This window comes from Rutidosis leptorrhynchoides, chromosome 3, assembly GCF_046630445.1.
Source record: "Rutidosis leptorrhynchoides isolate AG116_Rl617_1_P2 chromosome 3, CSIRO_AGI_Rlap_v1, whole genome shotgun sequence".
NCBI classification, from domain to species: Eukaryota; Viridiplantae; Streptophyta; class Magnoliopsida; order Asterales; family Asteraceae; genus Rutidosis; species Rutidosis leptorrhynchoides.
In genome coordinates, this window is record NC_092335.1 from 116,422,672 (window position 1) to 116,447,973 (window position 25,302).

At 33.9% G+C, this 25,302-nt stretch overlaps 2 protein-coding genes across 2 annotated transcripts; one reads left to right on the forward strand and one right to left on the reverse strand.

Moving 5' to 3' along the window:
* Positions 1-9,285: 9,285 nt before the first annotated feature.
* On the forward strand, positions 9,286-15,436 carry LOC139896707 (ribonucleoside-diphosphate reductase large subunit-like). The gene is made up of 17 exons (XM_071879347.1): positions 9,286-9,678; positions 9,868-9,929; positions 10,037-10,124; positions 10,593-10,856; positions 10,988-11,228; positions 11,307-11,383; positions 12,038-12,208; positions 12,301-12,393; positions 12,482-12,631; positions 12,902-12,988; positions 13,092-13,256; positions 13,647-13,766; positions 14,064-14,266; positions 14,341-14,490; positions 14,589-14,736; positions 14,991-15,077; positions 15,162-15,436. Exons 1-17 carry the CDS (start codon positions 9,451-9,453, stop codon positions 15,264-15,266), a joined length of 2,439 nt encoding a protein of 812 aa, XP_071735448.1. The 5' UTR covers positions 9,286-9,450; the 3' UTR covers positions 15,267-15,436.
* A 3,151-nt stretch (positions 15,437-18,587) lies between these two features.
* On the reverse strand, positions 18,588-23,669 carry LOC139896708 (ubiquitin carboxyl-terminal hydrolase 27). Its single transcript, XM_071879348.1, has 10 exons — positions 23,244-23,669; positions 22,650-22,776; positions 22,087-22,187; positions 21,575-21,805; positions 20,812-20,880; positions 20,061-20,189; positions 19,777-19,914; positions 19,452-19,514; positions 19,118-19,372; positions 18,588-19,026 (listed from the first exon to the last, which is right to left on the reverse strand). The coding sequence occupies exons 1-10, from the start codon at positions 23,550-23,552 to the stop codon at positions 18,766-18,768; spliced, it is 1,683 nt and encodes a 560-aa protein (XP_071735449.1). The 5' UTR covers positions 23,553-23,669; the 3' UTR covers positions 18,588-18,765.
* Positions 23,670-25,302: the final 1,633 nt, after the last annotated feature.

Genomic DNA, 25,302 nt, shown 5'->3' on the forward strand with positions numbered 1-25,302 from the left:
ATATATAGATGTGTCGACATGATAGGTCGAAACATTGTATACGTGTCTATGGTATCTCAAGATTACATAATATACAATACAAGTTGATTAAGTTATGGTTGGAATAGATTTGTTACCAATTTTCACGTAGCTAAAATGAGAAAAATTATCCAATCTTGTTTTACCCATAACTTCTTCATTTTAAATCCGTTTTGAGTGAATCAAATTGCTATGGTTTCATATTAAACTCTATTTTATGAATCTAAAAAGAAAAAGTATAGGTTTATAGTCGGAAAAATAAGTTACAAGTCGTTTTTGTAAAGGTAGTCATTTCAGTCGAAAGAACGACGTCTAGATGACCATTTTAGAAAACATACTTCCACTTTGAGTTTAACCATAATTTTTGGATATAGTTTCATGTTCATAATAAAAATCATTTTCTCAGAATAACAACTTTTAAATCAAAGTTTATCATAGTTTTTAATTAACTAACCCAAAACAGCCCGCGGTGTTACTACGACGGCGTAAATCCGGTTTTACGGTGTTTTTCGTGTTTCCAGGTTTTAAATCATTAAGTTAGCATATCATATAGATATAGAACATGTGTTTAGTTGATTTTAAAAGTCAAGTTAGAAGGATTAACTTTTGTTTGTGAACAAGTTTAGAATTAACTAAACTATGTTATAGTGATTACAAGTTTAAACCTTCGAATAAGATAGCTTTATATATATGAATCGAATGATGTTATGAACATCATTACTACCTTAAGTTCCTTGGATAAACCTACTGGAAAAGAGAAAAATGGATCTAGCTTCAACGGATCCTTGGATGGCTCGAAGTTCTTGAAGCAGAATCATGACACGAAAACAAGTTCAAGTAAGATCATCACTTGAAATAAGATTGTTATAGTTATAGAAATTGAACCAAAGTTTGAATATGATTATTACCTTGTATTAGAATGATAACCTACTGTAAGAAACAAAGATTTCTTGAGATTGGATGATCACCTTACAAGATTGGAAGTGAGCTAGCAAACTTGAAAGTATTCTTGATTTTATGTAACTAGAATTTGTAGAATATATGAAGAACACTTAGAACTTGAAGATAGAACTTGAGAGAGATTAATTAGATGAAGAAAATTGAAGAATGAAAGTGTTTTTAGGTGTTTTTAGTCGTTGGTGTATGGATTAGATATAAAGGATATGTAATTTTGTTTTCATGTAAATAAGTCATGAATGATTACTCATATTTTTGTAATTTTATGAGATATTTCATGCTAGTTGCCAAATTATGGTTCCCACATGTGTTAGGTGACTCACATGGGCTGCTAAGAGCTGATCATTGGAGTGTATATACCAATAGTACATACATCTAAAAGCTGTGTATTGTACGAGTACGAATACGGGTGCATACGAGTAGAATTGTTGATGAAACTGAACGAGGATGTAATTGTAAGCATTTTTGTTAAGTAGAAGTATTTTGATAAGTGTATTGAAGTCTTTCAAAAGTGTATAAATACATATTAAAACACTACATGTATATACATTTTAACTGAGTCGTTAAGTCATCGTTAGTCGTTACATGTAAGTGTTGTTTTGAAACCTTTAGGTTAACGATCTTGTTAAATGTTGTTAACCCAATGTTTATAATATCAAATGAGATTTTAAATTATTATATTATCATGATATTATCATGTATGAATATCTCTTAATATGATATATATACATTAAATGTCTTTACAACGATAATCGTTACATATATGTCTCGTTTAAAAATCATTAAGTTAGTAGTCTTGTTTTTACATATGTAGTTCATTGTTAATATACTTAATGATATGTTTACTTATCATAGTATCATGTTAACTATATATATATATCCATATATATGTCATCATATAGTTTTTACAAGTTTTAACGTTCGTGAATCACCGGTCAACTTGGGTGGTCAATTGTCTGTATGAAACATATTTCAATTAATCAAGTCTTAACAAGTTTGATTGCTTAACATGTTGGAAACATTTAATCATGTAAATATCAATCTCAATTAATATATATAAACATGGAAAAGTTCGGGTCACTACACTAAGGCTCTGCATGTCGTGGTAGTAAGTGCCTTCATCACTTACACACACATAAATCACTCAATTTCGACGGTTGTAAAGTTTTCATGATGACTTGGATACGAATAAGCAACGAAAAATTTTGTATAATAAGCAACTAAAGTTTTATAGAAATCATTTTAGGTAACAATGTAAGAAAAGAAACGAAGTTCTTTGTAATCTAGGGTTATGTACAACTTGTACCATTCAAGGTAAAATATCTTTTGAACAAAAGATTTGATTTGTAAAAGTAAAATTTCATATGTATCTGTCAAAATAAGTAATTATTTACTTTATTGTATATAACGTATATGATTTCAAAAATTTGCACGAACGGCAAATAAAATAAATTTACTTTCATAAAACTTTGAGAGGATCGCACAGTAAAATAGTGTAAGTAAAATTTTTTAGCAAACTAAATTTTCATATTTCGGAGGTTACAAGTTGGAAAAAGATCGAGTAAAAGATTTTTTTGAAAATTTCGGGTGACATTTGAGCAAAAATGTTACGAGGTAATGAAAACTGTTGGATCTAAATGTGGTTGATGACTATTAGTAGTGCATAAGTCCTTCGACCAAAAATGTTTAAGTGTAAAGTTGTTGCTTATAAGTGAGATACGAAAAGGAGAGTATGAGGATGGGAATTAACTACCCATTGATTTTGGAAATCTCGAACTGATATGACTAATATCGAGGTAAGAAGGATGTTGGTGTGATTACCATCGAATAAGAATTCTTTCGGGATAAGTTAGGATTCAGAGTCGCGTAAGAATGAGCATTAAATAAGATTCTTGGGTAGTCCTTAAGATAGAATTTGAATTGCCGAAGTGACGGAATACAATTTCCTTTATGTATCGTTGTCCATAGTATCGGTTTCTTTCGTAGTTAGAAAGTGAGCAGATTTGGTGAGACGATCACCAATAACCCAGGTAGTGTCATAACTGCCTATTGTTTTTGGCAGCTTCGGGATGAAATCCATTGTCATCCCTTCCCATTTCCATTGTGGGATCTCGGGTTATTGAAGTAACCCAGATGGCTTCTGGCTCACCATTCTCGCGAGGTATACGAATAATATTCTTACTATAAATAACTTACGCTTTCATCCTTGAAAGCCAATTTGTTCCAACTAAATCTTATTATACTACCGCGAAAAATTCTATCAGCCTTCTCAAATAACATCTGATTGTGCGTAGATGACTAATCCTTTAAAACTTCCAACTACTACTTTAAAACTTTCCAAGTTTTGTTGACATGAGGTCATTTCCAATGACCCACCTGTTAATTTTAAGGTACTACCTTAAATTATTCCTCTATCTCTGTCAGATTACCATTAACTTGTCTTAGAGAATACTTAACCCTCATGGTTGTTAATGGCTTACTAGTCATAACACTAAGGTTCTTAGATGTAAGGTTTCTATCACTCTAGTATTAAACAACTTCGAGACAATAAACGTTGTGAAGAAATGTACCCTAACTAAAATCAGGATCCATGCGAGTCTCCATAACTGAGGTAACGATTACTCTACCGCAAGTAAGTCCAAAGTTTTTCCTGTTTAAGAACTTTTTTCTTAAGTATTCAGGGTGTCTATATCTATAACAAATTTTTGGGTTACAGTATCTAGGCTACGTGGTTATTCTTTCCCTACCTCTAACGAACCATAATGCGTATACTCAAGCGGTTCCTACCAAAATTTCCTTTGAATCACTTCATATTCCTCATGTAGTAACGTTGGGACTTCTGTATGATTTACTTCAATATAATCACACTGGCCTGGCGTCATTATATTGTACTAAATCGCACGTTCATTCCAATATCGCTCCATATGGTCAATGTAACGTGATCACTTCAAGTTCTACTCAGTTTCATATAACGTTGCTTTATCTATGCTATCTCAAAACATAATCTACATAGTTAATCTCACGGTTCCTCGGTGTGGGTGCGTATGTCCCGCAGATCATGCATCAATGCCTAAATGTCCCGAAATTTCTTCAAAATATTCGGGTTCCGGTAATGTCGTTAGGTTCCTTTCTAGAAATTCAATATGGGTCTCGTTTCGAGTTGTACGTGTAGCAAGTAGTAATACGATATGTTTCGAGGCGACTCCCAAGTCCTTGGGTATGGCTGAGCATCAGTGGAAGGCACTCTGACCTTGTGAAAGGAGATGTCCTCCCGACTTCTCCAATGCCTAAGAGTGTCAGGGACCTAAGTCCAGAAGTGTCGTTAGATCGTCGAGTAGTGGTGGAGAATGGAATAGATAAGTGACGGTCACGAAAGTGTACGGGATACGGGTCATCTTGCAGAAACTGAACATCCTTCGAATGTTCATACGTTGTACGTGGCTAATTAGGGTGAGCTCGAGGTGCGGTTACTCCGACAAATCCTCCTAGATTGCGTGAAGTAATGTTCCGATTTATGGAATGGTACAACAGTAGTAACAGGTGGATTACATTACTAGTACTTAGAGTTAGAAGAGCGGGGAAAAGGGTTCAGAAAACATCTGAATTAGGAAAGATAAGTTCTCCAAGTCGGTATAGCGAAACGCAGACGGGTAGCAAGCACGTAATCAGGCATAGTAACTACAGCAGCCTAGATCGTCTACAGCAGTGCATAGCATGGCAATGAAAACAGTATTAAACAGAAGTAACAAGCGAAAGCAGATAGTAGCATGCAGCAGCGTAAAATAAGCACACAGTAAGTTCGCATGGCAGTAAAGGTAAGTAGTAGCATGCAGTAAGATTATACAGCAGTAGAAATAAGCAGTGGCATGCAGTAGTAGTAAGCAGTAACATGCAGTAATATAACATAGTAGCATGCAGTGGTCCGCAGAAACAAGTAAACTAGCAAGTTGTAGATTAGTCCTATTAGTGAATCCTACTTGGTCCGGTCTAGACTCACTAATGCAACCTAATTCCCTACAACTAATGCTCTGATACCAACTGTGACGCCCCGTACAAAATCATCGTGTACGGTACATCAACAATAGGATCATTACAAGGTCAAACACTATATGCTGTTTGAAAACCGATATGCATTCATAAAAGATAACGTTTTTACAAAAGATGAATAGGAAACATTAACATGAGTACATGATACTAAGGTCATTACAAAGCTATTGTTCTGAAAATAACATAAGTTGCGAATGCAAAGTAAAAGTTCTATGCTTGAGACATCTCTAAGTAATGCAGCGGAAGTCTAACACAGCAAGTCTGTAACAGCAAGTCTATACACCGAGACTAGAATAGCAAGGCTAACAGCGGAAGCAACATCGTCTAAGCACCTGAGAATTACATGCTTAAAAAGTCAACACGAATGTTGGTGAGCTATAGTTTGTTTGTATTATTAATGTAACGTAGGCCACGAGATTTCAGTGCTGCAAACAGCGTATCAAAACAGTATGTTCAAATCAGTATGAATAAGTATATGTATAACCGTGGGCACCCGGTAACTAGACTTAATGTTTATAACCCCCTGAAAGTACACTTGGCGAGTGCGTATGTTCACGAAGTATTAAACACCCGTTAAATGCTAGCGCGACTAGCCCGAGTGGGGATGTCAAACCCTATGGATCCATATCTAAGATTCGCGTTCACCGGTTCAAAAACCAATGACTAAACGTTACCGTGCTAAAGGGAATGTTTATGCCGTTATGTAACCCACATACATACAAAGTTTAAGTACTCGTGCCTAGTATGTAAAACGTAAAAGCGCATGTATTCTCAGTCCCAAAATAGTTAAAGTAAAAAGGGATGCTATAACTCACAGTGATAAAAGCGGTAAAGTCGGTAATGAAAGTACACAAGTAGTAAGTCGGTCCGAAAGGTCGTCAACCTAAATCAAAGGTTACTAGGTCAGTAGGTTGTCTTAATAAGTTCTAATAGTGCATAAAATAAGTTTAAGTGTCATCATCATCATCATTCATCATCATAAAAGCTAAGTGAGTTTGACAAGAATAGAGATCAAAACAATAGGCTGACTTCAGTCAGCTGCTACGACCTCTACGTAAATCGAAAAGATGCATGGTCAGTGGCTATGGCTCCGTATATGAGTCCCCCAACATCTGACCAATTTTCAGGACCTAACTCGTCTTCGTTTGACCGTGGAGACGGTTTAAGTGCAAGTAGGTCATAAATTTCAGCACAACGTTAATAGGGTGTAGTGACTCTCGGAGGGCCATAAATCCTAAACCGTAACTCGGATTAAGACGAGGCCTAAACGGAAAATCATCTACTCGAACCGAACTAACTGAAAATCAGATTTCCAGTAGTCCAGGTGGTCTGATCAGATACGAAAATCAGTGTACATGTGCTCCAGTGGGGTTCTTGGTGCTCGATGCTCATCACGGTTCTCATCCTTGATGCTTGTAGCTTCAAGTGTACAACTCGTTGATGGTTTAGCATCACTTTTGACCAGGATTCACCATCAATACACAATATGTTAAGACCAAGTAAGAATACAACTCATTCATGAGTCTTAGATGGATGATGAACCAAGGTTACATCATATCCTTAGTCTTAACACTAATACAAGTCACAATAACAACTAAAGTTACAAACTTTACATCAATTTAACAAGTATGAACACAATCTAAGTCAAAAAAGGTGATGGAACCCTAAGCTAGAGAGCTTGGATCCATTTCACACAAGTTACAAGGTTACAAAGCTAGAAAGCTTGAACCTTTAAGTGTTCATGAAGATCTTGAAGCATAAAGCTTGGATCTTTAAGATATATGAAGATAACAAACACAAGTTTGAATCTTTTTCACAAAACAACATGATCAAAGCAAAAAGAACTTAGATCTAACAAAAAGATATGAAGATTCAAGCTAGAAAGCTTGCATTTTGATTGTTCTTGAAGATATTGAAGCATAAAGCTTGGATCTTGAAGATGCATGAAGATTACAAACAAAAGTTTGAATCTTTATCATAAAATAGAAAGATTAAAGTATAAAAGAAGTAGATCTACAAAAGTTATGAAGATTCAAGCTAAAAGCTTGAATCTTCCATGTTCTTGAAAGATTCATGCTTGAATCAACAAGATATAAGTAAGATCAAAGCTAAAAGGAACTTTGATCTCCATAAAATGATGATGATGATCATGAATTTGAAAAGAAAAAGAAGAAGGAAAAGAAGACTTACAAGTAATGCTAGAAAGGAAAGAAAGAGAGAAAGAACAAGTGTGTGAAAAACCAAAATGATCAAGTGTTGAAATGAGAGGCTAAAGGCTAGTATTTATAAGCAAAGAGTGATCACATGGATTGATGACATGGCAAGATCTAGGGTGGTGGTGGTGGACGGTTTATGGAGGGGGAGGGGAAGGACAAAAAGTTTACTTTTTGGCTAATGGTGTCTAAAGTGTGTCCTTTTGCTAGAATCTTATGTAACAAAGTTAATTATCCTTATCCATAATGCTAGCATGACTCACTAATTATTTATTTATTTATTTATTTATTATTATGGGCCACTAGTAAATATATTTGGGCTAATTAATTGAGTCACTAGCTAGAGTAGGGTGGGCTTGAGCCCAACAAGGTAAAAAGTCCAAAAAGGCTAACTATTGGGCTTTAGCAATTAAATAAATAAAATTAAGCATCCAAAGGCCCAAGTAATTATTATTATAAAATAATAATTAATATTTCGCTGTCCAAAAGTTCCGGTTCTGACAAAAGTCAAACGTACGCGCAGTCCGCGTTTTAATCGTAACGGCAAGTAACGATAACGGTTATAAAGCATCCAATGGACAAGTTAAGCATTCTAATCGTACCAAGGCATGTTTTAAAGTATATATGAATATAAAACACGTGTGCCAAGGTTCCATAGTAATAAAGTAACGCAGTACGCACAAATACGCAGTTTCGCAAAAATACAAGGCACAAAAGCAAGTTGAAAAAGCCGGGTCGTTACAAAAGGGGCGAAGATAGAGATCCGACTTGCAAAACGAAAATAGGGGCAAAAACCGACCGGCAATGAAAGGAAGAGCAACCCACCACACTACAAACCTTTTACGTCCTCAGAATCCGGTGAGATCCAACCGGATTTGTCTCCTGAAAAACGACAAGGGTTGTTGAAAGGAGCCGTATTCTTATGCCAAATCGGGCAACGAAGGTAGGAAATGAGAACACGAAGAAAAAAAAGGAAGCATTAGAGGAAAATAGGAAACTCCCGACCACCGGCGAGGATGCCGGTGGCCGGAACTCACGGCGGTAGAAGGAGGAACCTTTAATTTGAATTATTGGGAGATGTGAAGGAGAGGTTTTGAGAGAGAGAACAAACAAATGACGCTTGTGTTCGCGTTTTATTTTGAAATTAAATCAAACTTTGAGAAAGATACTTTCTTATAATCTCAAGTTAACATATACTAGGTTAATAGAGCATCATATTATGTAAGTTTGTAACCCTGAGTTATAAATTGTGTAAAACTAACATAATTGCATTCGACGAATAACTGTTTATTCCTTCTGCATAACTTAATTGTTACTCCGTATTAAGATTGTTTATTCCTTATGCATAACTTAATTGTTGTTATGATTAACAACATTGTTATTATACGTTGAATACTTGATTTGTAAATTAATTAGATTACTATGATTGGCCGACAAATTGTCACTCCTATTAGTTTCTAAATTCATAAATTTACGACTCACCATAGATGAAGGATATTACAGTTATTTATTTATTTTTATATATCTAAGACTGCTATTAACTCTGACTGTAACGTTGGAGACAAATGATGTATTTTTTGTTGAAATCATGAATTTTTAACTGTGACTGTATCTGAATTTCATTAACCTACAAGGTCAAATTTTTGTGTCATATATTTGTAGGTTGATTTTATGGTAAAATATGGTTAGAAGTTGATGCGAAAAAATAAATTTAAATAATATACATATAATGTGTCTTGAATTATTATTGGTGTAAGGGTGAATTTCACGCTCAATTTTTAATTTCGACACAAGAGCAACTAATGCCTTCGTCTTTCAACACCTAATGCCGGGTTAACCGATACTCCATTTCCAACTCATCTGACGAACCAATCTAACGCTGCGTTGAATTGAGTCTAAGTGCTAAAATGCTAAATTTAATACGTACGGAGTAATAAAATGACAGTTTGTATAAGTTTTTTATTTTTGAATTTTCAATGCATGAAATTAACCTCGAGGACCAACATGAAATTAACTAAAGAAAAAAAGAACTACTCCGTACTTCGTAAGCCCGCTATATCCTAACTGGCGGGAAACCCTATTTTCACCGAGTGAAACCCTAATTCCAAAATTCAAACGCTTCAAACTTCTTCAACACACAAACACTTATCCACTACATAATCATCTCTAATTATCATCATTTCATTTGTAATTTCACTTTCGTTTCTGCTAAAACATGTATGTAATCAAAAGAGACGGACGTCAAGAACCCGTACACTTCGACAAAATCACAGCTCGATTGAAAAAACTGAGTTACGGACTCAGTATCGATCACTGTGATCCTGTTCTTGTTTCGCAAAAAGTGTGTGCAGGTGTTTATAAAGGTGTAACCACCAGTCAGTTAGATGAACTCGCTGCAGAAACTGCTGCCGCTTTGACCGCTAATCATCCTGATTATGCTTCTGTAAGTATTCAATTAAATTCCAATTAGATCGTTTTGATACTTTGATTTTGTTTATTTTACTTTTCGTAGCTGTGTTTGTAATTGTAGGCTTGTAGCGTTATATACTTTTTATATCCGTACAATTTGGTGTTTGTTAGAATTCAACCGTTAATTGTTTCAATTAACGGTGATCGATATATAATTGTGCAGTTGGCAGCCAGGATTGCGGTTTCGAATCTGCATAAGAACACGAAGAAATCGTTTTCTGAAACGTAAGTTGGTTTTAAATTGTGTATACCAACATTTGAGGATATTTACACATACACTATCACACTGTTGGTTTGGATTGTGACTAATTTGAATTCTGATGTTACTATAGAGTAAAAGACATGTACAATCATGTTAGTGAGAGATCTGGACAGAAGGCTGCTCTTATTGCGGACGATGTTTATGAAATTATAATGAAGGTGATATATGTTTATAATTTAAGACAGTTGTATTGAGGTTTGATTCGTTAATTGTAATTGATTGTTGTAAAAATTATCTGCGATTGTGGTAAATGCTAACAAAATGTAATTTCTGTCTACTTATTTGTCTAATGATTAGTATGCAGTTTGTAGAGGTGTGATTGGGTTGGCTTCTTTTGTTGCTTACATAATCTTTGACAAACTAATACGGATACAATTATCTGATACATACGCTGTGTATTTTACATTTTTTTGGTCAAAGAAGAAAATGTTGGTCACAATTTGCAAAATATACTCTAAAGGGTTATCAATTTTGGTTATATAAGATGCTGATTATCTATGGTAGATCTCTACTAATGACAAGTGTCATTATGTCTGTTAAGCTGTAATCTCTAACATTGCATCAGCATATATGATGTTATGATGTCTCTATAAAAGGTAGTAACTGTGTATGGCTTTTTGTTTCAGCATGCTGCTAGGCTGGACAGTGAGATTATATATGACCGGGACTTTGACTATGATTTTTTTGGTTTTAAAACCCTTGAGAGATCTTATCTCTTGAAAATTGAAGGGAAAGTTGTTGAAAGGCCTCAGCATATGTTAATGAGGGTTGCTATTGGGATTCATAAGGATGACATCGATTCTGTTATCGAGACATACCATTTGATGTCACAGAGATGGTTCACCCATGCATCTCCAACCCTTTTCAGTGCAGGAACACCCAGGCCCCAAGTAAGACAATTTTACATCATTTACTTTAATAAAAGTTCTTCCTTATATATGCTAGTGGTTTTTTCATGTTACTTGTGAAGTTTATACTGTATTTTTTGCTTATACTATGCTAATGATGATGTGGTTTGTAGTTGAGTAGCTGTTTCCTAGTATGCATGAAAGATGATAGCATTGAAAGCATATATGACACATTAAAGGAATGTGCTGTTATCAGCAAATCAGCAGGAGGAATTGGTGTTTCTATTCATAATATCCGTGCAACTGGTAGCTACATACGTGGAACAAATGGAACATCTAATGGTATTGTTCCCTTGTTGCGTGTGTTTAATGATACTGCTCGTTATGTTGACCAAGGAGGTGGCAAGAGGAAGGGTAGGTACTTCTATTGAGGTTTCATTTTGATTATTTATTACATTTGTACTCTGTTTTAATTTATGTCACTGAATTTAGGTGCTTTTGCTGTATATTTGGAACCATGGCATGCTGATATTTTCCAATTTCTTGACTTAAGGAAGAATCATGGAAAGGTAGCAACTGGTCCTCCACCGTTTTTCATTTTTATGATTATATGTTTGGTAAATGGTGTGTTTGAATGTGCGTTTTGAAAATGATGATATGATTTTGAATGATCAGAATTATTTAACTTCAATAAAATTGACTGTAGCAGATAGTGTTTCGATTTGCTACAGCTGTTTGAAGTTGTAATAATCAGATAATCAACTGTTTGAGTGTTTGGTATTCTTTAATAAAAAGTAAATAAAAAATCAATTGACTGAATAGAGTACTCTTGTTATAATTAAATGAGATTCGTCTCTTGAGATGGAACTTGAAGTCTTTCAAGTTAGGCTAAAAGAACAGCTAGCATAGTTTTTGTTATAGCTAGCATGAAACTAATCTATGAAAGCTTAATTATAAATAGTTGACAATTTTTACCATCTAAAATCAGTTAGTGACTAAAAACATATATATATATATATATATATATATATATATATATATATATATATATATATATATATATATATATATATATATATATATATATATATATTTTATATGTAGATACATGCCCACTTCTTTATTTGAGATTGAAGTTGATATAATTGGTTTGTTCAGCTCATTTGTACTCTATTCTGTTGTGCTAAGATGTCATAAATTATGAATTATTTTAATAAATGCAGGAAGAGCAACGGGCTCGTGATCTGTTTTATGCCCTTTGGATACCAGATCTGTTTATGGAAAGAGTCCAGAGTAATGGTCAATGGTCCTTGTTTTGTCCAAATGAGGCTCCCGGTTTGGCTGATTGTTGGGGTCAAGAATTTGAAAACCTGTACACTCAATATGAAAGACAGGTAATGCTGATATACGTTTGTCAATATTATTGATATTTGTTTTAAATAGGCCTAGTTTGATGGCTAACAGGTCATTATTCTTACATTATCAGGGGAAAGCAAAAAAAGTTGTCCAGGCACAGAATCTCTGGTTTGAAGTTTTGAAGTCCCAGATAGAAACTGGAACCCCTTACATGCTTTTCAAGGTAGTCTGCTAGACTTGATGTAGTTTGTTGTAAATCTATGGTTCTTATGGTTTCAAACTTGTAAATAAAACAAACTGTTGTTTTATAGGACACTTGTAATCGGAAAAGCAACCAGCAGAATCTTGGTACCATTAAGTCTTCCAATCTGTGTACTGAGATTATTGAGTACACAAGTCCAACAGAAACTGCTGTCTGCAACCTGGCATCAATTGCATTACCTCGTTTTGTCAGAGAAAAGGTATGATTTGAGCTATATTCATTCTTAAACATTATCCACACATTGTGAATGTGTCAATATGTGTCAATAATAGGTCTTAGAATTAGCCTGAAAAGTAATCATATGAGTTGCACGTGTCATAAGTCACTCAAGGTGTAACAATATTGCATAAACCATCCACAGATCATCGTATAAGCAAAACCACATTAGTACTAGAACAACAAAGTTATACAATTATGCTAAACAAACCATTTTTTTCCTATAAAAATGATGTCTTTATGTCTCTTACAGGGAATTTCAGCAGAATCTCAACCATCAAAGCTTGTTGGTAGTAGAGATTCCAGCAATCGTTACTTCGATTTCAACAAACTAGCAGAGGTCTGATTTGTTCTTCTTGTCTATTTTCCTATTTTCTTCTTTGTAAACATAGCTGTACACATTTGGTGTTCTAATTACTTAATTTGTTTGTTATTGTTGGCAGGTCACATCAACTGTTACTAAAAACCTAAACAAAATAATTGATATAAATTATTACCCTGTGGAAACTGCAAAGACATCAAATCTTCGACACAGGCCTATTGGTATCGGGGTCCAAGGTCTAGCAGATACCTTCATGTTGTTGGGTTTGGCATTTGATTCGCCAGAGGTAATTCGTGTCTCTGATCTCATGCTGTATGTCTTATAATAATAGAAGTGACAACGTGTGGGTTAGGTAACGGGTCAAAATGGTTTTGCTTGAGGCACCTTAGTTTTGTCGCCGGTAAAAATGGTCACGTCACAAACTCTTTATTCATACTCTTCATAATAAATTGTCAATGTGTAAAACTATAATTAAATTAACTATGTTACAATAAATGCATGATTACTTAGAAGAACTGTTTGGTAGTCCTTAAGCATAAAAACTATGGCTGCTGAATTTCAACTCTCGCAACCCGGTTGACTATTTCATTTAGCTAAATAGGTAAAAATGGCCACTTTTTATTGGAGTAAGTTAGTTTGCTGTTTGTATCTTTAATTATTTTTATTTTAAATACAGGCTCAACAGTTGAACAAGGATATATTTGAGACAATATACTACCATGCCCTGAAAGCTTCTTCTGAGTTGGCTGAAAAAGAAGGCACATACAAGACATATATTGGAAGTCCTGTCAGCAAGGTATGTCTTTCAGCATATGCTTCTAGTTGATATGTATATGTCTTTTGACACTTTATGGACTAAGAAAGTAAGAAATGTAATAAGTGGTAACTGATTATTTAAGACTTTTCATTGCAAACCAACCATTATGCTTTTTAACATGTATATAAAACATTAAAGTATGCTTTTAACATCTGATTAGTGTTTCTTGTCAACTCCACCTGGACTGTTCTATTAGCATATGTATAATTACATGTTAACTTGTTACCCAATCCGCCTATTTCGCCACCTGCAATACTGTTTCTTTATATCTTGCAGGGAGTTCTCCAACCAGATATGTGGGGAGTAATACCTTCAGATTTATGGGACTGGAATGCGTTGCGTACAATGATATCCAAAAACGGAGTAAGAAATTCACTACTTATAGCTCCAATGCCAACTGCTTCTACAAGCCAAATACTTGGAAATAACGAGTGCTTTGAGCCATATACTTCAAATATTTACAGCCGCAGGGTTTTGAGGTACTGTATGTTTGTTATGCTTGTTAATTATTGACTTTTGATGGGATATGATTTGACCATAATTTCATCTTCAGTGGAGAATTTGTAGTGGTGAACAAGCATTTATTACATGACTTAACTGAGATGGGCCTTTGGTCTCCGACTCTCAAGAATCAGATCATCTATGAAAATGGTTCTGTTCAGAAAATTTCAGAAATTCCTGAAGATTTAAAGGCTATTTACAAGTATGATTTCTCGTTTATCGTCTTCATTATATCTTTTATATTAACATATACTCCAATAGTTTGTCATTTCATGATTGGGATATGTAATTTGCAAACAGAACTGTTTGGGAAATCAAACAAAGGACGTTGGTTGACATGGCTGTCGATCGTGGATGTTACATAGATCAGAGTCAAAGTCTGAACATACACATGGACCAACCCAACTTTGGCAAGCTTACCTCTTTGCATTTTTATACATGGTCAAAGGTATTACAATATTTCACTCTTACTGTCTGCTGCCTGATTCATAGAGGTGTCAAATTGGGCAGTTATGTAACTTATGAAAAAGGGTCAGGTTAAAATGAGTAATCTTTTATAAGGCACCAAGTACTGATAGGTTATGTAGAGGTGATGATGTTGACCCAATTATTTATTAATAAGTTACCTGCGTTATTTTGTAATATCAAATGGACTGGATAAGTTAACAACTTTTAGATTAAGGATGTACTATTATACTTCAGGGGCTCAAGACAGGTATGTACTATTTGCGATCACGTGCTGCAGCTGATGCAATTAAGTTTACAGTTGATACTTCCATTCTCAACAAGGTAATGTTGGCTAACAAGTTGCTGTAAACTTGCTCTTATCGTTGCTTTTTTTAACATAAACAATAAGCTTCTATTTATATGCAGGAAAAAACGGAGAGGGTGAGTGAAGGTGATAATAAGAATACGGATATGTCCCAAATGGCGTGTTCATTGATGAACCGTGATGAATGCTTGTCCTGTGGAAGTTAATCATACCGTTAAGAAAAGGTTGTTAATGTTACTGATGGGTTTTGCAAGGTAGTGTACTGCCATATGTGTGTGACTCTGCGTTATCTACTAGAGTCTGGAACTCTTAACCTTTTTGTATAGATGAACTTGATTATGTGTAATATATGAATGTGTTTGGATTTTGGATTAAACGAGACTTGATAGACCAAACATGGAAGGAGAGGATAAAAGTTACCATTTTGTCTCTTATGTATAGTAATTAAACGACAACTAAAAAAAAAGGGCATATAGACAAAATACTATAATATAATACTATAATACTATAATATTGTATCCATCCAAAAGATACCATAATTGTCGATTCTATAAGATAAAGTTGTAAAAACCACCAGAAGAAGTTTAGCGAAACACTTCCAAAATCACGTGTTTGTTCCTTGACTTGTCAAACCCAAGATAGTTGTTAATAAGCACCTTTTGGTGAGTAGATACAATATGGTACTAGGGATAGGATTAACAACAAAATCGTAATTGTTATTGATGATAGAAATTACACTAGGGAATGTGAGTAAGTGATATTCACGAGTTTATTTGTTGCAACCTACAAATATTTGTGGTGTGGCGGCCCAAGGTGGTGTTACTGAACTGAAATTTTGTGGAAACTTGGGTATGGATATGACAGGAAGTTTTGATAGGATATTTCAATGATTTCGGTTGGTAACGAAGCTATAACGAAATCATTGATTGGTTAGTTTTCAATGATAAGAACTTTTTGTTTAAGAACAACTAAGACTACCAAGTCTCATCAATGTGAACTGTGAAGCAATGAACTGTTAATTTTCAAATTGGCTGGTTAATTTTGGTACTTATGATTTGTTTCTCTGGTTCCATTATGAATTTGATCTTGCAAAAGAGAAATTATTGTATCACAATATGAAATTTCTCTGACTTGGCTTTGTGCCATTTTGAATTTCAACTCATTTAATCTCTGTTTGCTTTTTTACTTCCAATTTTGTTTTCCCAAGCCTTTATATTTTCTTCTTCATCTTCAATCATCTCTTCCATTTTGTAGTCTTCAAGGTATGTTTCTTTTCCGGCCACCGGCATCTCGCCGGTGGCTTGGATTTTCTGTTCTCCTTCAGATCATCTTCATCATTTTTCGGTTGGTTTTTGGTGGTTCCAACGGCTTATCGCGTTTTATCACCGTTCTCGTGGTATGGTGGTGTAGGCGTTGGCCTCCGACTTTGCCGGTTCGTTTCGATTTGGTGACTGCGTTCGCCGGAATAACATCGACGGTGTTCGGCGGCGGTATACACCCTGTTGGTGTCGTTCGGCCGCGTCTTTGTTGGTGGAACCGTCATTCCGATGCCGGATCTGGTGGTAACCACCCTGTTGGTGGTGGCTGCTGGTGAGGGTGGCGGTGATGGCGGTGGTTCGTGGCGTTTTTGGTTGCCTGATTGAGTCTTCGACCGTGGTTTTGCATCGTTAGGCTTTTCCTTTCTGGTTGTTCTTCCGGGCTTCTCCAGGCGACGATCTCCCAGTTGGAGATCTGGGGTTAGCCTTGGCGGTTTAACTGGTATTTTGCAGGTTAGGTCCCTTTGTGACGGTTGTGATGATGCCCTGGCGGATTGTTGCGGTATCAACGTTCTCCTGATCTCCGTTTGTTTCTGTCTGTTAAACTTTAGTTTGTATTATCGATATAATATTTCCATTTGTTATAGCTTTTAGTCTAGCTTTAATTTTTAGTTAACGTGTTTTTTCACCCTGTTGGTGAGACCGTTTGCTCTAATTGTTTAGCTTTACTAGGGCTCGTTGTTGGATAATGTTGTAGCGCTTGTACTGTTTGATTTTCGGATCAGTTATTAATGTTATCGTTTTTTTGCCAAAAAAAAGAAAAAAAAAAGAAAAAAGAAAATAAAAAGATGAATTTGATCTTGCCTTTCACAATAAAAATAAAAAATAAAAAAAATAAATAAATGAATTTAATCACTTTCAACATTAGCCTTAAACTTTACCTTGAAAATGAATGATCTGGCCACTGAAAACGATATTGTTCAATAGGCTAAAATAAAATACATGTTTTTTAATGTCACATTTTTAAATTAATATACTAGTCCCTTTATTCGTTATCACCAGTCATTTTTCAACTTGTTCCCTCTATAAATTAATCAATTATTATGAATATATTTTGTTTTCTATCATTTGTTGTGGCATTTACTATACTAGTCTGCCTGAACGGGGATTGGTACTTACTCGAGGGACTCGATTGGGTTTTTCGGATACTAGGGATGTCCTTGGTTGCAGGCCTCGGTTATGTGCTCGATTGGGTTTTTCGGATACTAGGGATGTCCTTGGTTGCAGGCCTCGTTTATGTGTTCTGGGATTGCCCGCTGAACGTTTTGGTTGTGCGGTTTTCGATGAGTGACAGTCGCGGGATTGGATACGGGATCGGGTTTATTTGTTTGAAGATAATAAGAATACAGATATGTTCCAAATGGCGTGTTCATTGATGAACTGTGGAAGTTAATAACAATACGGATATGTCCCAAATGCTTGTCTTGTGGAAGTTAATAGTACCATTAAAGAAAGGTTGATAATGTTATTGATGGGTTTTCCAAGGTAGTTTACTGCCATATGTGTGCGACTGTGCGTTATCTACTAGAGTCTGAAACTCTTAACCTTTTTGTATAGATGAACTTGATTATGTGTAAGGCCACTCTCTATCGTAACTAAACTATTCATCATCTTAATCTTCCACATCAGCGCCACATCAACACCAATATCCTATAACTAACTCATAATTAAACACTCCCTATAATGGCTAAAACAATACTCCTCTTAATATACAACGTACAAGCAATAAAGCATCAAGTCCAACAATAAAAAGCCACTGGACCCACAATTCCTATAACTAAACTTAAAACTTCCGTTAAATCCATGGTGAATGCGGGTAACTAAAGCGGGTAATGAGCCCGTGCCTATGGTTAGTTACGGGTAATGTGCGGGTAACGGTCGGGTAACTAACGATAGGGGGTGGTCTAATATATGAATGTGTTTGGACTTTGGATTAAACGAGGGTTGGTAGACAAAACACGAAAGGAGAGAATAAAAGTTACCATTTTGCCCCTTATGAATAGTAATTAAACGACAACTCAAAAAAGATAAAATGATAGTGATGGCTTGCATTTGTTGTTAGTATGTAGTATAATGAAGAAGCATTGAAACACATTGATGCGAAATATGTTGTATGATCATATATGCACTTGACCACATATCTGGAAATCAAAAAGAAATTATATTAAAACAATCACAAAATGACCAAAAGTCCAAAACATTCCAGCTTAAATAGAATAATAAAAAATCATATAGTATAACAGATTAAAACTTGATATACCGTGCTTAAAAAAAAAAAAATAATTCAGCAAAACAGAGGTAAAAACTAGATAAACCTTTCAAATGTGTTATGTATTTGTGTATAAAATTTCAAAATTGAATTTGAATGTGAGGTGAAAAACTATCAGAATTAAACAATTCTTTCATAAAAAAGTAAGCTAGCTTGTGCAGCAAGAACATCTTCCTCCAAGACCCTGTAAACTTGGCTATCCGAAACTCCAACCCAATTTACATTAACCGACGCTTCATCAACTTCGGAATCCTTTATATTGCTACTTATTCTTCTGTAAACAGTATAATGTCCACTTCCCGTATTTCCAAAGTGCTCCACAACCGAAACAAGATTGTACATATTATTTGCATTTGGCATCAAACTAAAAGTCTCAAGTACCTGAACAATATATAGCAATAAACATTAACATTGACCTACATAAGCTTATGCAAAAACAAAAAGGTGCACATAATTTTGAGGTCAGACAAACCTTGTTTTCTTGATGGGTACTAGTTTGTTCCTTGTGAATTTCTATACTGTCGTCAACTTTTGATGCCGGCTGTCTCAATATTTGATCCAACATGTATGTATGAGATTGTAATTGTATAATATCAGAATTACGAATCGGTTGTTGATTTTGCTGCATAAGTCTACCAATTGGCAAATTCTGCTCAGAATGTTCTATTTCAACTCCTTTGTTTTGGAACAGTGACATATCCAAAGTCAAAGGGAAACGAATATGACCCTATAATTACAATAATTGGTTATTGATAATAGAGCGAAACAATATTCACACGAAAGTTCCTGTAAAAAATATTAAGTACCTGGAGCTTAATTGAATTCCCAAACACATCTACTGAAGCACGTTGTAAGTTAAGACACAATATCTACAATAATATGAACATGTTCATTATAGATAGTGATAGAAGATTATCAATAATGGTTAAACTGTTAGAGATAGATATTTCAACCCATTTTACTTGTAATGGGTCAAGCGGTTTTTATTTTATTTTTATTTCTAGCAGATCATATAACTACTAAAAATATATAAACTTTGTAGTCATATCCAACCTCTATTAAAAAAATGTGACATATTTTTTTAAACATGAGACTGACGGATAGAAATAAAGCCAGTCATGGTATCGTTACCTGTGGACAACGTGCAATATGTAATTGCTTGAAAGTGCGCGAATAGTTATTAGACCAAGGTATTGAACCAAGAGATGGTAGATTTTTGCAGGCACATGTATCTTGCTTGTTACAGCTTCGAAGTATTTCAATATCTCTCTGGCAATTTTGGAAATGAATGTTAGTATAACTCATAGAAAACAAACAATATTAAATCTTGAACCGATGATAATAGACTAGTCAAGATTAAGTAAGTAGCGTTCATAATTAAATGAAACTATTAATTAACTTGGTAGGTAACTTACCTCATTCTTATTTGAGAGAGATAAATACCTAATGGCAGTAATATGCCAACAAGAAGTGCAAAAATAGTTTTCAAGCCGTTCTGCAACAAGATATTGCTTCAAGCAATCTTCTATCGAGCATCCGGGTCTCTGATACAATCGGAAAACAAGAAATTTTTATATTAATATTCCTTACAAGTCTGCCTAGTGGTCGGGGCCCTTAGTTCCTTGCAAGAGGTCTCAGGTTCGAATCCCGTCTAGGGTGAATATTTAGTGGTGGCCAGGGAAGGGTTGGAAACGGCCAGGGAGTAATCCTGCAGGGCTGCGTACATAAGAGTATGTGGTCGGATTACTCGCCCTCCCGGGTAGCCCGAACAAGGAAAACCTTCTACCTTTAATTCCTTACCAGTCTGCAATTTAGAGGAGCAAATTTGAAAAACTTGCTAACAACGAAATGAGTTGAACATGTTAAGCAAACTAAATTCGCTTAATCTAATTACGCATAAACCTTCTAGATTAATTTATTCAGAAAATAGATGTTATCGCAACAATATGGTTTGTGAAATTCCATATTAGCACATTAACTAATTATGCATAAAGAAAAAAAAAAAGATTTAAGGTCGATCCAGCTTGGTCCGAGTAACAATGAAATCTACTCATTTTGACCATTACCAAAAACATGCCCATTTGACACCCCTATTATATATCTAATATATACTTGTATAGTAAGAAATCCAAGAAAATAAAAGATATAAAGAGTTTAGAAACATACAATAAAACCAACCCCATATGTAGATAGTGAAAGGTACAAGCAATTAAAGAATTGATAATCCAAAGAAATCTGCAAAACGGATAAAACAAACATGAAATCTGTAACCTCTTTACTTCTTAATTATGTATCAAAAACATTATTATTGATTTGGTATGATTGCAAGGTAAAAGTTATAAGTGCCAATGAGCGTTATAGAGACTACCTTTGAAAGTCACAACCAATGTTATGCTATTAAAAATGTATGATGTTTCATAAAATTGTTACAATAAATCGTGTTCTAAAGACAACATAAATATTAGAGGTGAAAATATGGGTGGGTCCAGTCCCGAGCCAAAAAAGGTGATGAGAGTAGATGCGCACACACACATATTGTTTTTTTTTCCTTATACAAGTAATCTAATCTTATAAAGTATGATTAAGATGTATATTATCACAAAGATGATCTAATCCTACTCTGATGTAAATGAATTTAGGAGGTTTTATGCATTTGAAGTATAACAAAAAACAATTTTCTTACAATGATTTGGCAAATGCGGAATTGTGTTTTGTTGTTGTTGTAGTACATTTTTACAATGATAATCTAAATAACTAAATATATAATATAAAATAACTTTGAAACAAATAACTTCCAGCCCGTTCTTACGTTTAAAACTTTTTATTTGACTGGACCGAGAACAGTCCACCTTTAATAGTAATATAGCAGATATATGTTTATATTTGAAGGCTGAATAAAAAGAAGGAAAAAACAGAAGTACCATTCAACCTGAAACGAACAGCTTTGGCAAGTTAAAACGCTTCCAACAATCCCGTTAAACGGGCCAAGAAAACTTTGAGCCCATTTTTCAAGCTCACTTAAAATATCACGTCTCTCTGCAGTAATAATACGCCTACTTAACGTAGTTGCAACAGCCAGAGAACTATTATTTGAGGCAAAATATTCTGAGCATTCTTCTCTTAATGAAGACAACATGTGGGCTAATGCTTCTTCAGCATCCTGATCAAAAGTGAAAATATATATGAAAAAGATATAATGTTTGGGTCGTGTAACGGGTCAAATGAATTCATGTTAACTCACACAATCTTAACGAGTCAAAACGGCACTTTTCTCATGAAATTTCATAAACATTACACAGACTTTTGACCAATTTGACTTGTTTGACCATAAGAAAGAAAACATAACCAACCCAACCCATTCATAAGTGTGTGGGTCAACTTCACCCCTCTAGTATAGGCAACGGGCTCATGTGCCGATGATAATACTATAATAGCCATTACCTGCTGATTAGTTAGATTAAAATCTGGAGTGTAATAAGCCATTGCAAGCATCACTTTGCGTGGACTTAATACCTTTCTTTTGTCTAGAACAACGCATAGTTCTACAAAAAATGTGAGTTCCATTAGATGATAGTGTAAATAGAAATTAAGTATTTTACAAAATACTGGACTGATAAACTAGCAAGTAGCAATTATAATGAAGAGTTTAACTTAAGTTTAATACTGCATGTCGAAATTTGTTGTGTATCAAAACGTTTAATTGCTTGGACTATCAAATGTTCTATTGTGTAATTGCATGTCTGATGATATTTTATAGCTTTTGTAACTACTTCTAAATTTACTTTACTATAACTAACAAGATTCTTATCCAACACATCGCTTCACGGTTTTACCTTTTGACTTACAATTAAGATACTTGTCTTGTGATAATGAACAAAGTGAGAAGTAACTCAGTAAGCATAGTCGAAAATAATCCAATAACTAAAAAAGCTCATTATAATAATTAATTGACTAAATTTATACACTTGGAAATAAAAAAGGTCATATCTTGATTTTATTCTTACCTTGCAATAGATTATTCAAAGAGACTGCAAGTGGCATATCTTCAATTCCTTCCGATAATGGTGAAGCTTCAAATTCCTCAACAATTTTATCGAGATGGCTTATAAAACAAGAGCAACTAGCCAAAGCCTACCAAATATCCAATTCAATATTCACATATTGATCAAAATTTACTTCTAACGAGTCGATAAGAATCATGACATATAATAGCAACTTATACTTAAAAGTGTACACATTCATACAGGCATACAGCATACACAATTTTGCACACCAAAGCATTGAAATTTCATATGATGTGACACTTATTTACGAAAAAGACTTTTGCAATTGATTGCCATCATCTCTAGTTGTACATGAATAAACTGCTGCTTATTACTTACTGCACTTTTTAAACGCAATTAGCACTTTTCAAGTGTTTGTGTACTGTTGTATTTTGGCTTGAATCAAAAGTAAAGAACTTTTTGAGCAATGAGCTTATAAACACAAAAAAAAATATGCAGTCCCAAAATAAAATACATCAAAAATCAAAATACACATGTTCAAATAAAAAATATAAAGCATAAAACAACTAAATAAGTTGCGAGATATAACAATACCTGCAAGACTACATTCAGGAAACAATTGTTACCAAGATTTTGCAATCCGGGAACAACCCACAAGTTTTCCGGCGATGATTCCGTCTCCGGCGAAGATGCCGACCAAGATAACAATAAATTATTAAAACCTTTTTTACCTCTACCATCTTTTAATGCAAAAATCAAACCAGCAACACTTATGATACTACTTGCTAAAGAGATTTGAAACCCAGATGAAGTAACCCAATGGGTGTTATGAGATACGGTTTTGAACCCATGTTTGAATGAATTGAACAAAGATTGAAGCTTTATGTCGCCGTGTATTTTCATTTGATTTGATTGTTTATGGGTTCGGATCGCACACGAAAAGGGTCAAAGTGAGGTCACTTGATTGTTCAAAACCTCACTTTTTGGGGGGTTTTGAAACAAGCTTCGAAGGGAACTTGCTTCATGTTTCTGAGTTTTTGACGATTTGTGTAAAGGTTTTCTAAATAAAGATTCGGGATACATTTACTCCGGTAATTTTTTAAAACAAAACTTTTGGTTTGATTAATTAGTTAATTAATATAAAATTTAATAGTAATATAATAATAATAATAATAATAATAATAATAATAATAATAATAATAATAATAATATAATAACTTATAATATAATAATAATAATAATAATAATAATAATAATAATAATAATAATAATAATAATAATAATAATAATAATAATAATAATAATAATAATAATTTTTCTAATCATGGCTATGATAAGAAAATTAGTTGGGCATAAATTGTTGTACGAAAAGGTTAGAAAGTTAATTATTGAAAAGTTAATTGAGTAGTTACTAGTAATAACAACAACAAAATCCAATACCACATAAGTGATGTATAGGTGAGGTGAGTAGTTACTAGTAAGTTACAAGCTATTTAAGCATGCTATAAAATTTTAAAGATAAACCTAAAGGCCATGCATAAAAATTAAACTCAAGTTTAAACTTGTTATACATGTAGTTGGTTAAGAGAAGTGGGTAGGTGGTTTTAGTTAAAGTACAAGCCTTTTATACATGTCTCAATTTCTTAAAGATAGTTCTTAAAGTTATTTTTAGATAAATTTAATAACAAAATAATAATAATAATATAAAAATAAATAAATAATAAATACGGAGTAAAAGTTAAAAACTTTTATAAACAACTCAATTGAATTCCCATTTAATTGATTCAATAGCTTTTTTCTTTAGATAATCAACATATTTTAAATTAACTATAATAAAAAACTTTAATGTAGCTGATATTAGAGGCACTCTCTCATGCCTCCCTTGTAATGTATAATTTTTCTTATCAATAAAATTTTTCTTCTGCCTTTCAAAAAAAAATAATAAAAAACTTTACATAAAGAAAGAATGGTGATTTTTAATATATCAATTACTATTTGATATTATCTTTAAAACACATCCTCAAATAAATTAGGAGTATAACATAAAAAATGTATAAGACCAATTTTTAATAGTGACGGGGTGATGGAGCGTGATGAGATATTTTTGTGGAGTATAGTTCTGATTTGGCAAAGGTAATGGCGTGATGGAGTTTATAGTTATATGACGTGATGGGGTAATTGGTCCAACTTTTTTATTTTCATTTTTTTCTTGTTATTTTATTAATTTTTATAGTTAATTTATTTAATTATATTATAATTTAAATACATATATAATATATATAATTTATAGAAACATACGGACTATGTTATTATTAATTAAAAAAGTTTAAAACTTGTTTTAAAGAATTTAATACTTCAGGGACTAAAATTGACAGTTTTGATAAAATACCATCATCTTCATTGTTGCATCCCCATCGAGGTGTTGTTCACCACCTAGAAAAATTCAAACAGTTCAACCATTGATTCTCACTTCAAGCTTCAAATTAAATTAAAATAATAATAACAGCAAACACGAAGCAATTTTCCCAAGCAACGTACGTTGCCACAACCCATTAATGCATCCATTCCTCACGCTACCTTATTCTTTCGTGAAGCAACCATCACGCCTGCAACAATTCCTGCTCATCACGCCGTGTTACGACGCCATGGTGGC

Coding starts and splice junctions, on each gene's coding strand:
- LOC139896707 (XM_071879347.1), top strand. CDS start 9,451: ATGTATGTAATCAAAAGAGACGGACGTCAAGAACCCGTACACTTCGAC. Junction 12,632..12,901: donor CTCGTTTTGTCAGAGAAAAG/GTATGATTTGAG, acceptor TGTCTCTTACAG/GGAATTTCAGCAGAATCTCA. Junction 14,267..14,340: donor TACAGCCGCAGGGTTTTGAG/GTACTGTATGTT, acceptor TTTCATCTTCAG/TGGAGAATTTGTAGTGGTGA.
- LOC139896708 (XM_071879348.1), bottom strand. CDS start 23,552: ATGAAAATACACGGCGACATAAAGCTTCAATCTTTGTTCAATTCATTC. Junction 21,806..22,086: donor TTAATCTAACTAATCAGCAG/GTAATGGCTATT, acceptor ACTTTTGATCAG/GATGCTGAAGAAGCATTAGC. Junction 20,190..20,811: donor CATATGGGGTTGGTTTTATT/GTATGTTTCTAA, acceptor CGATTGTATCAG/AGACCCGGATGCTCGATAGA.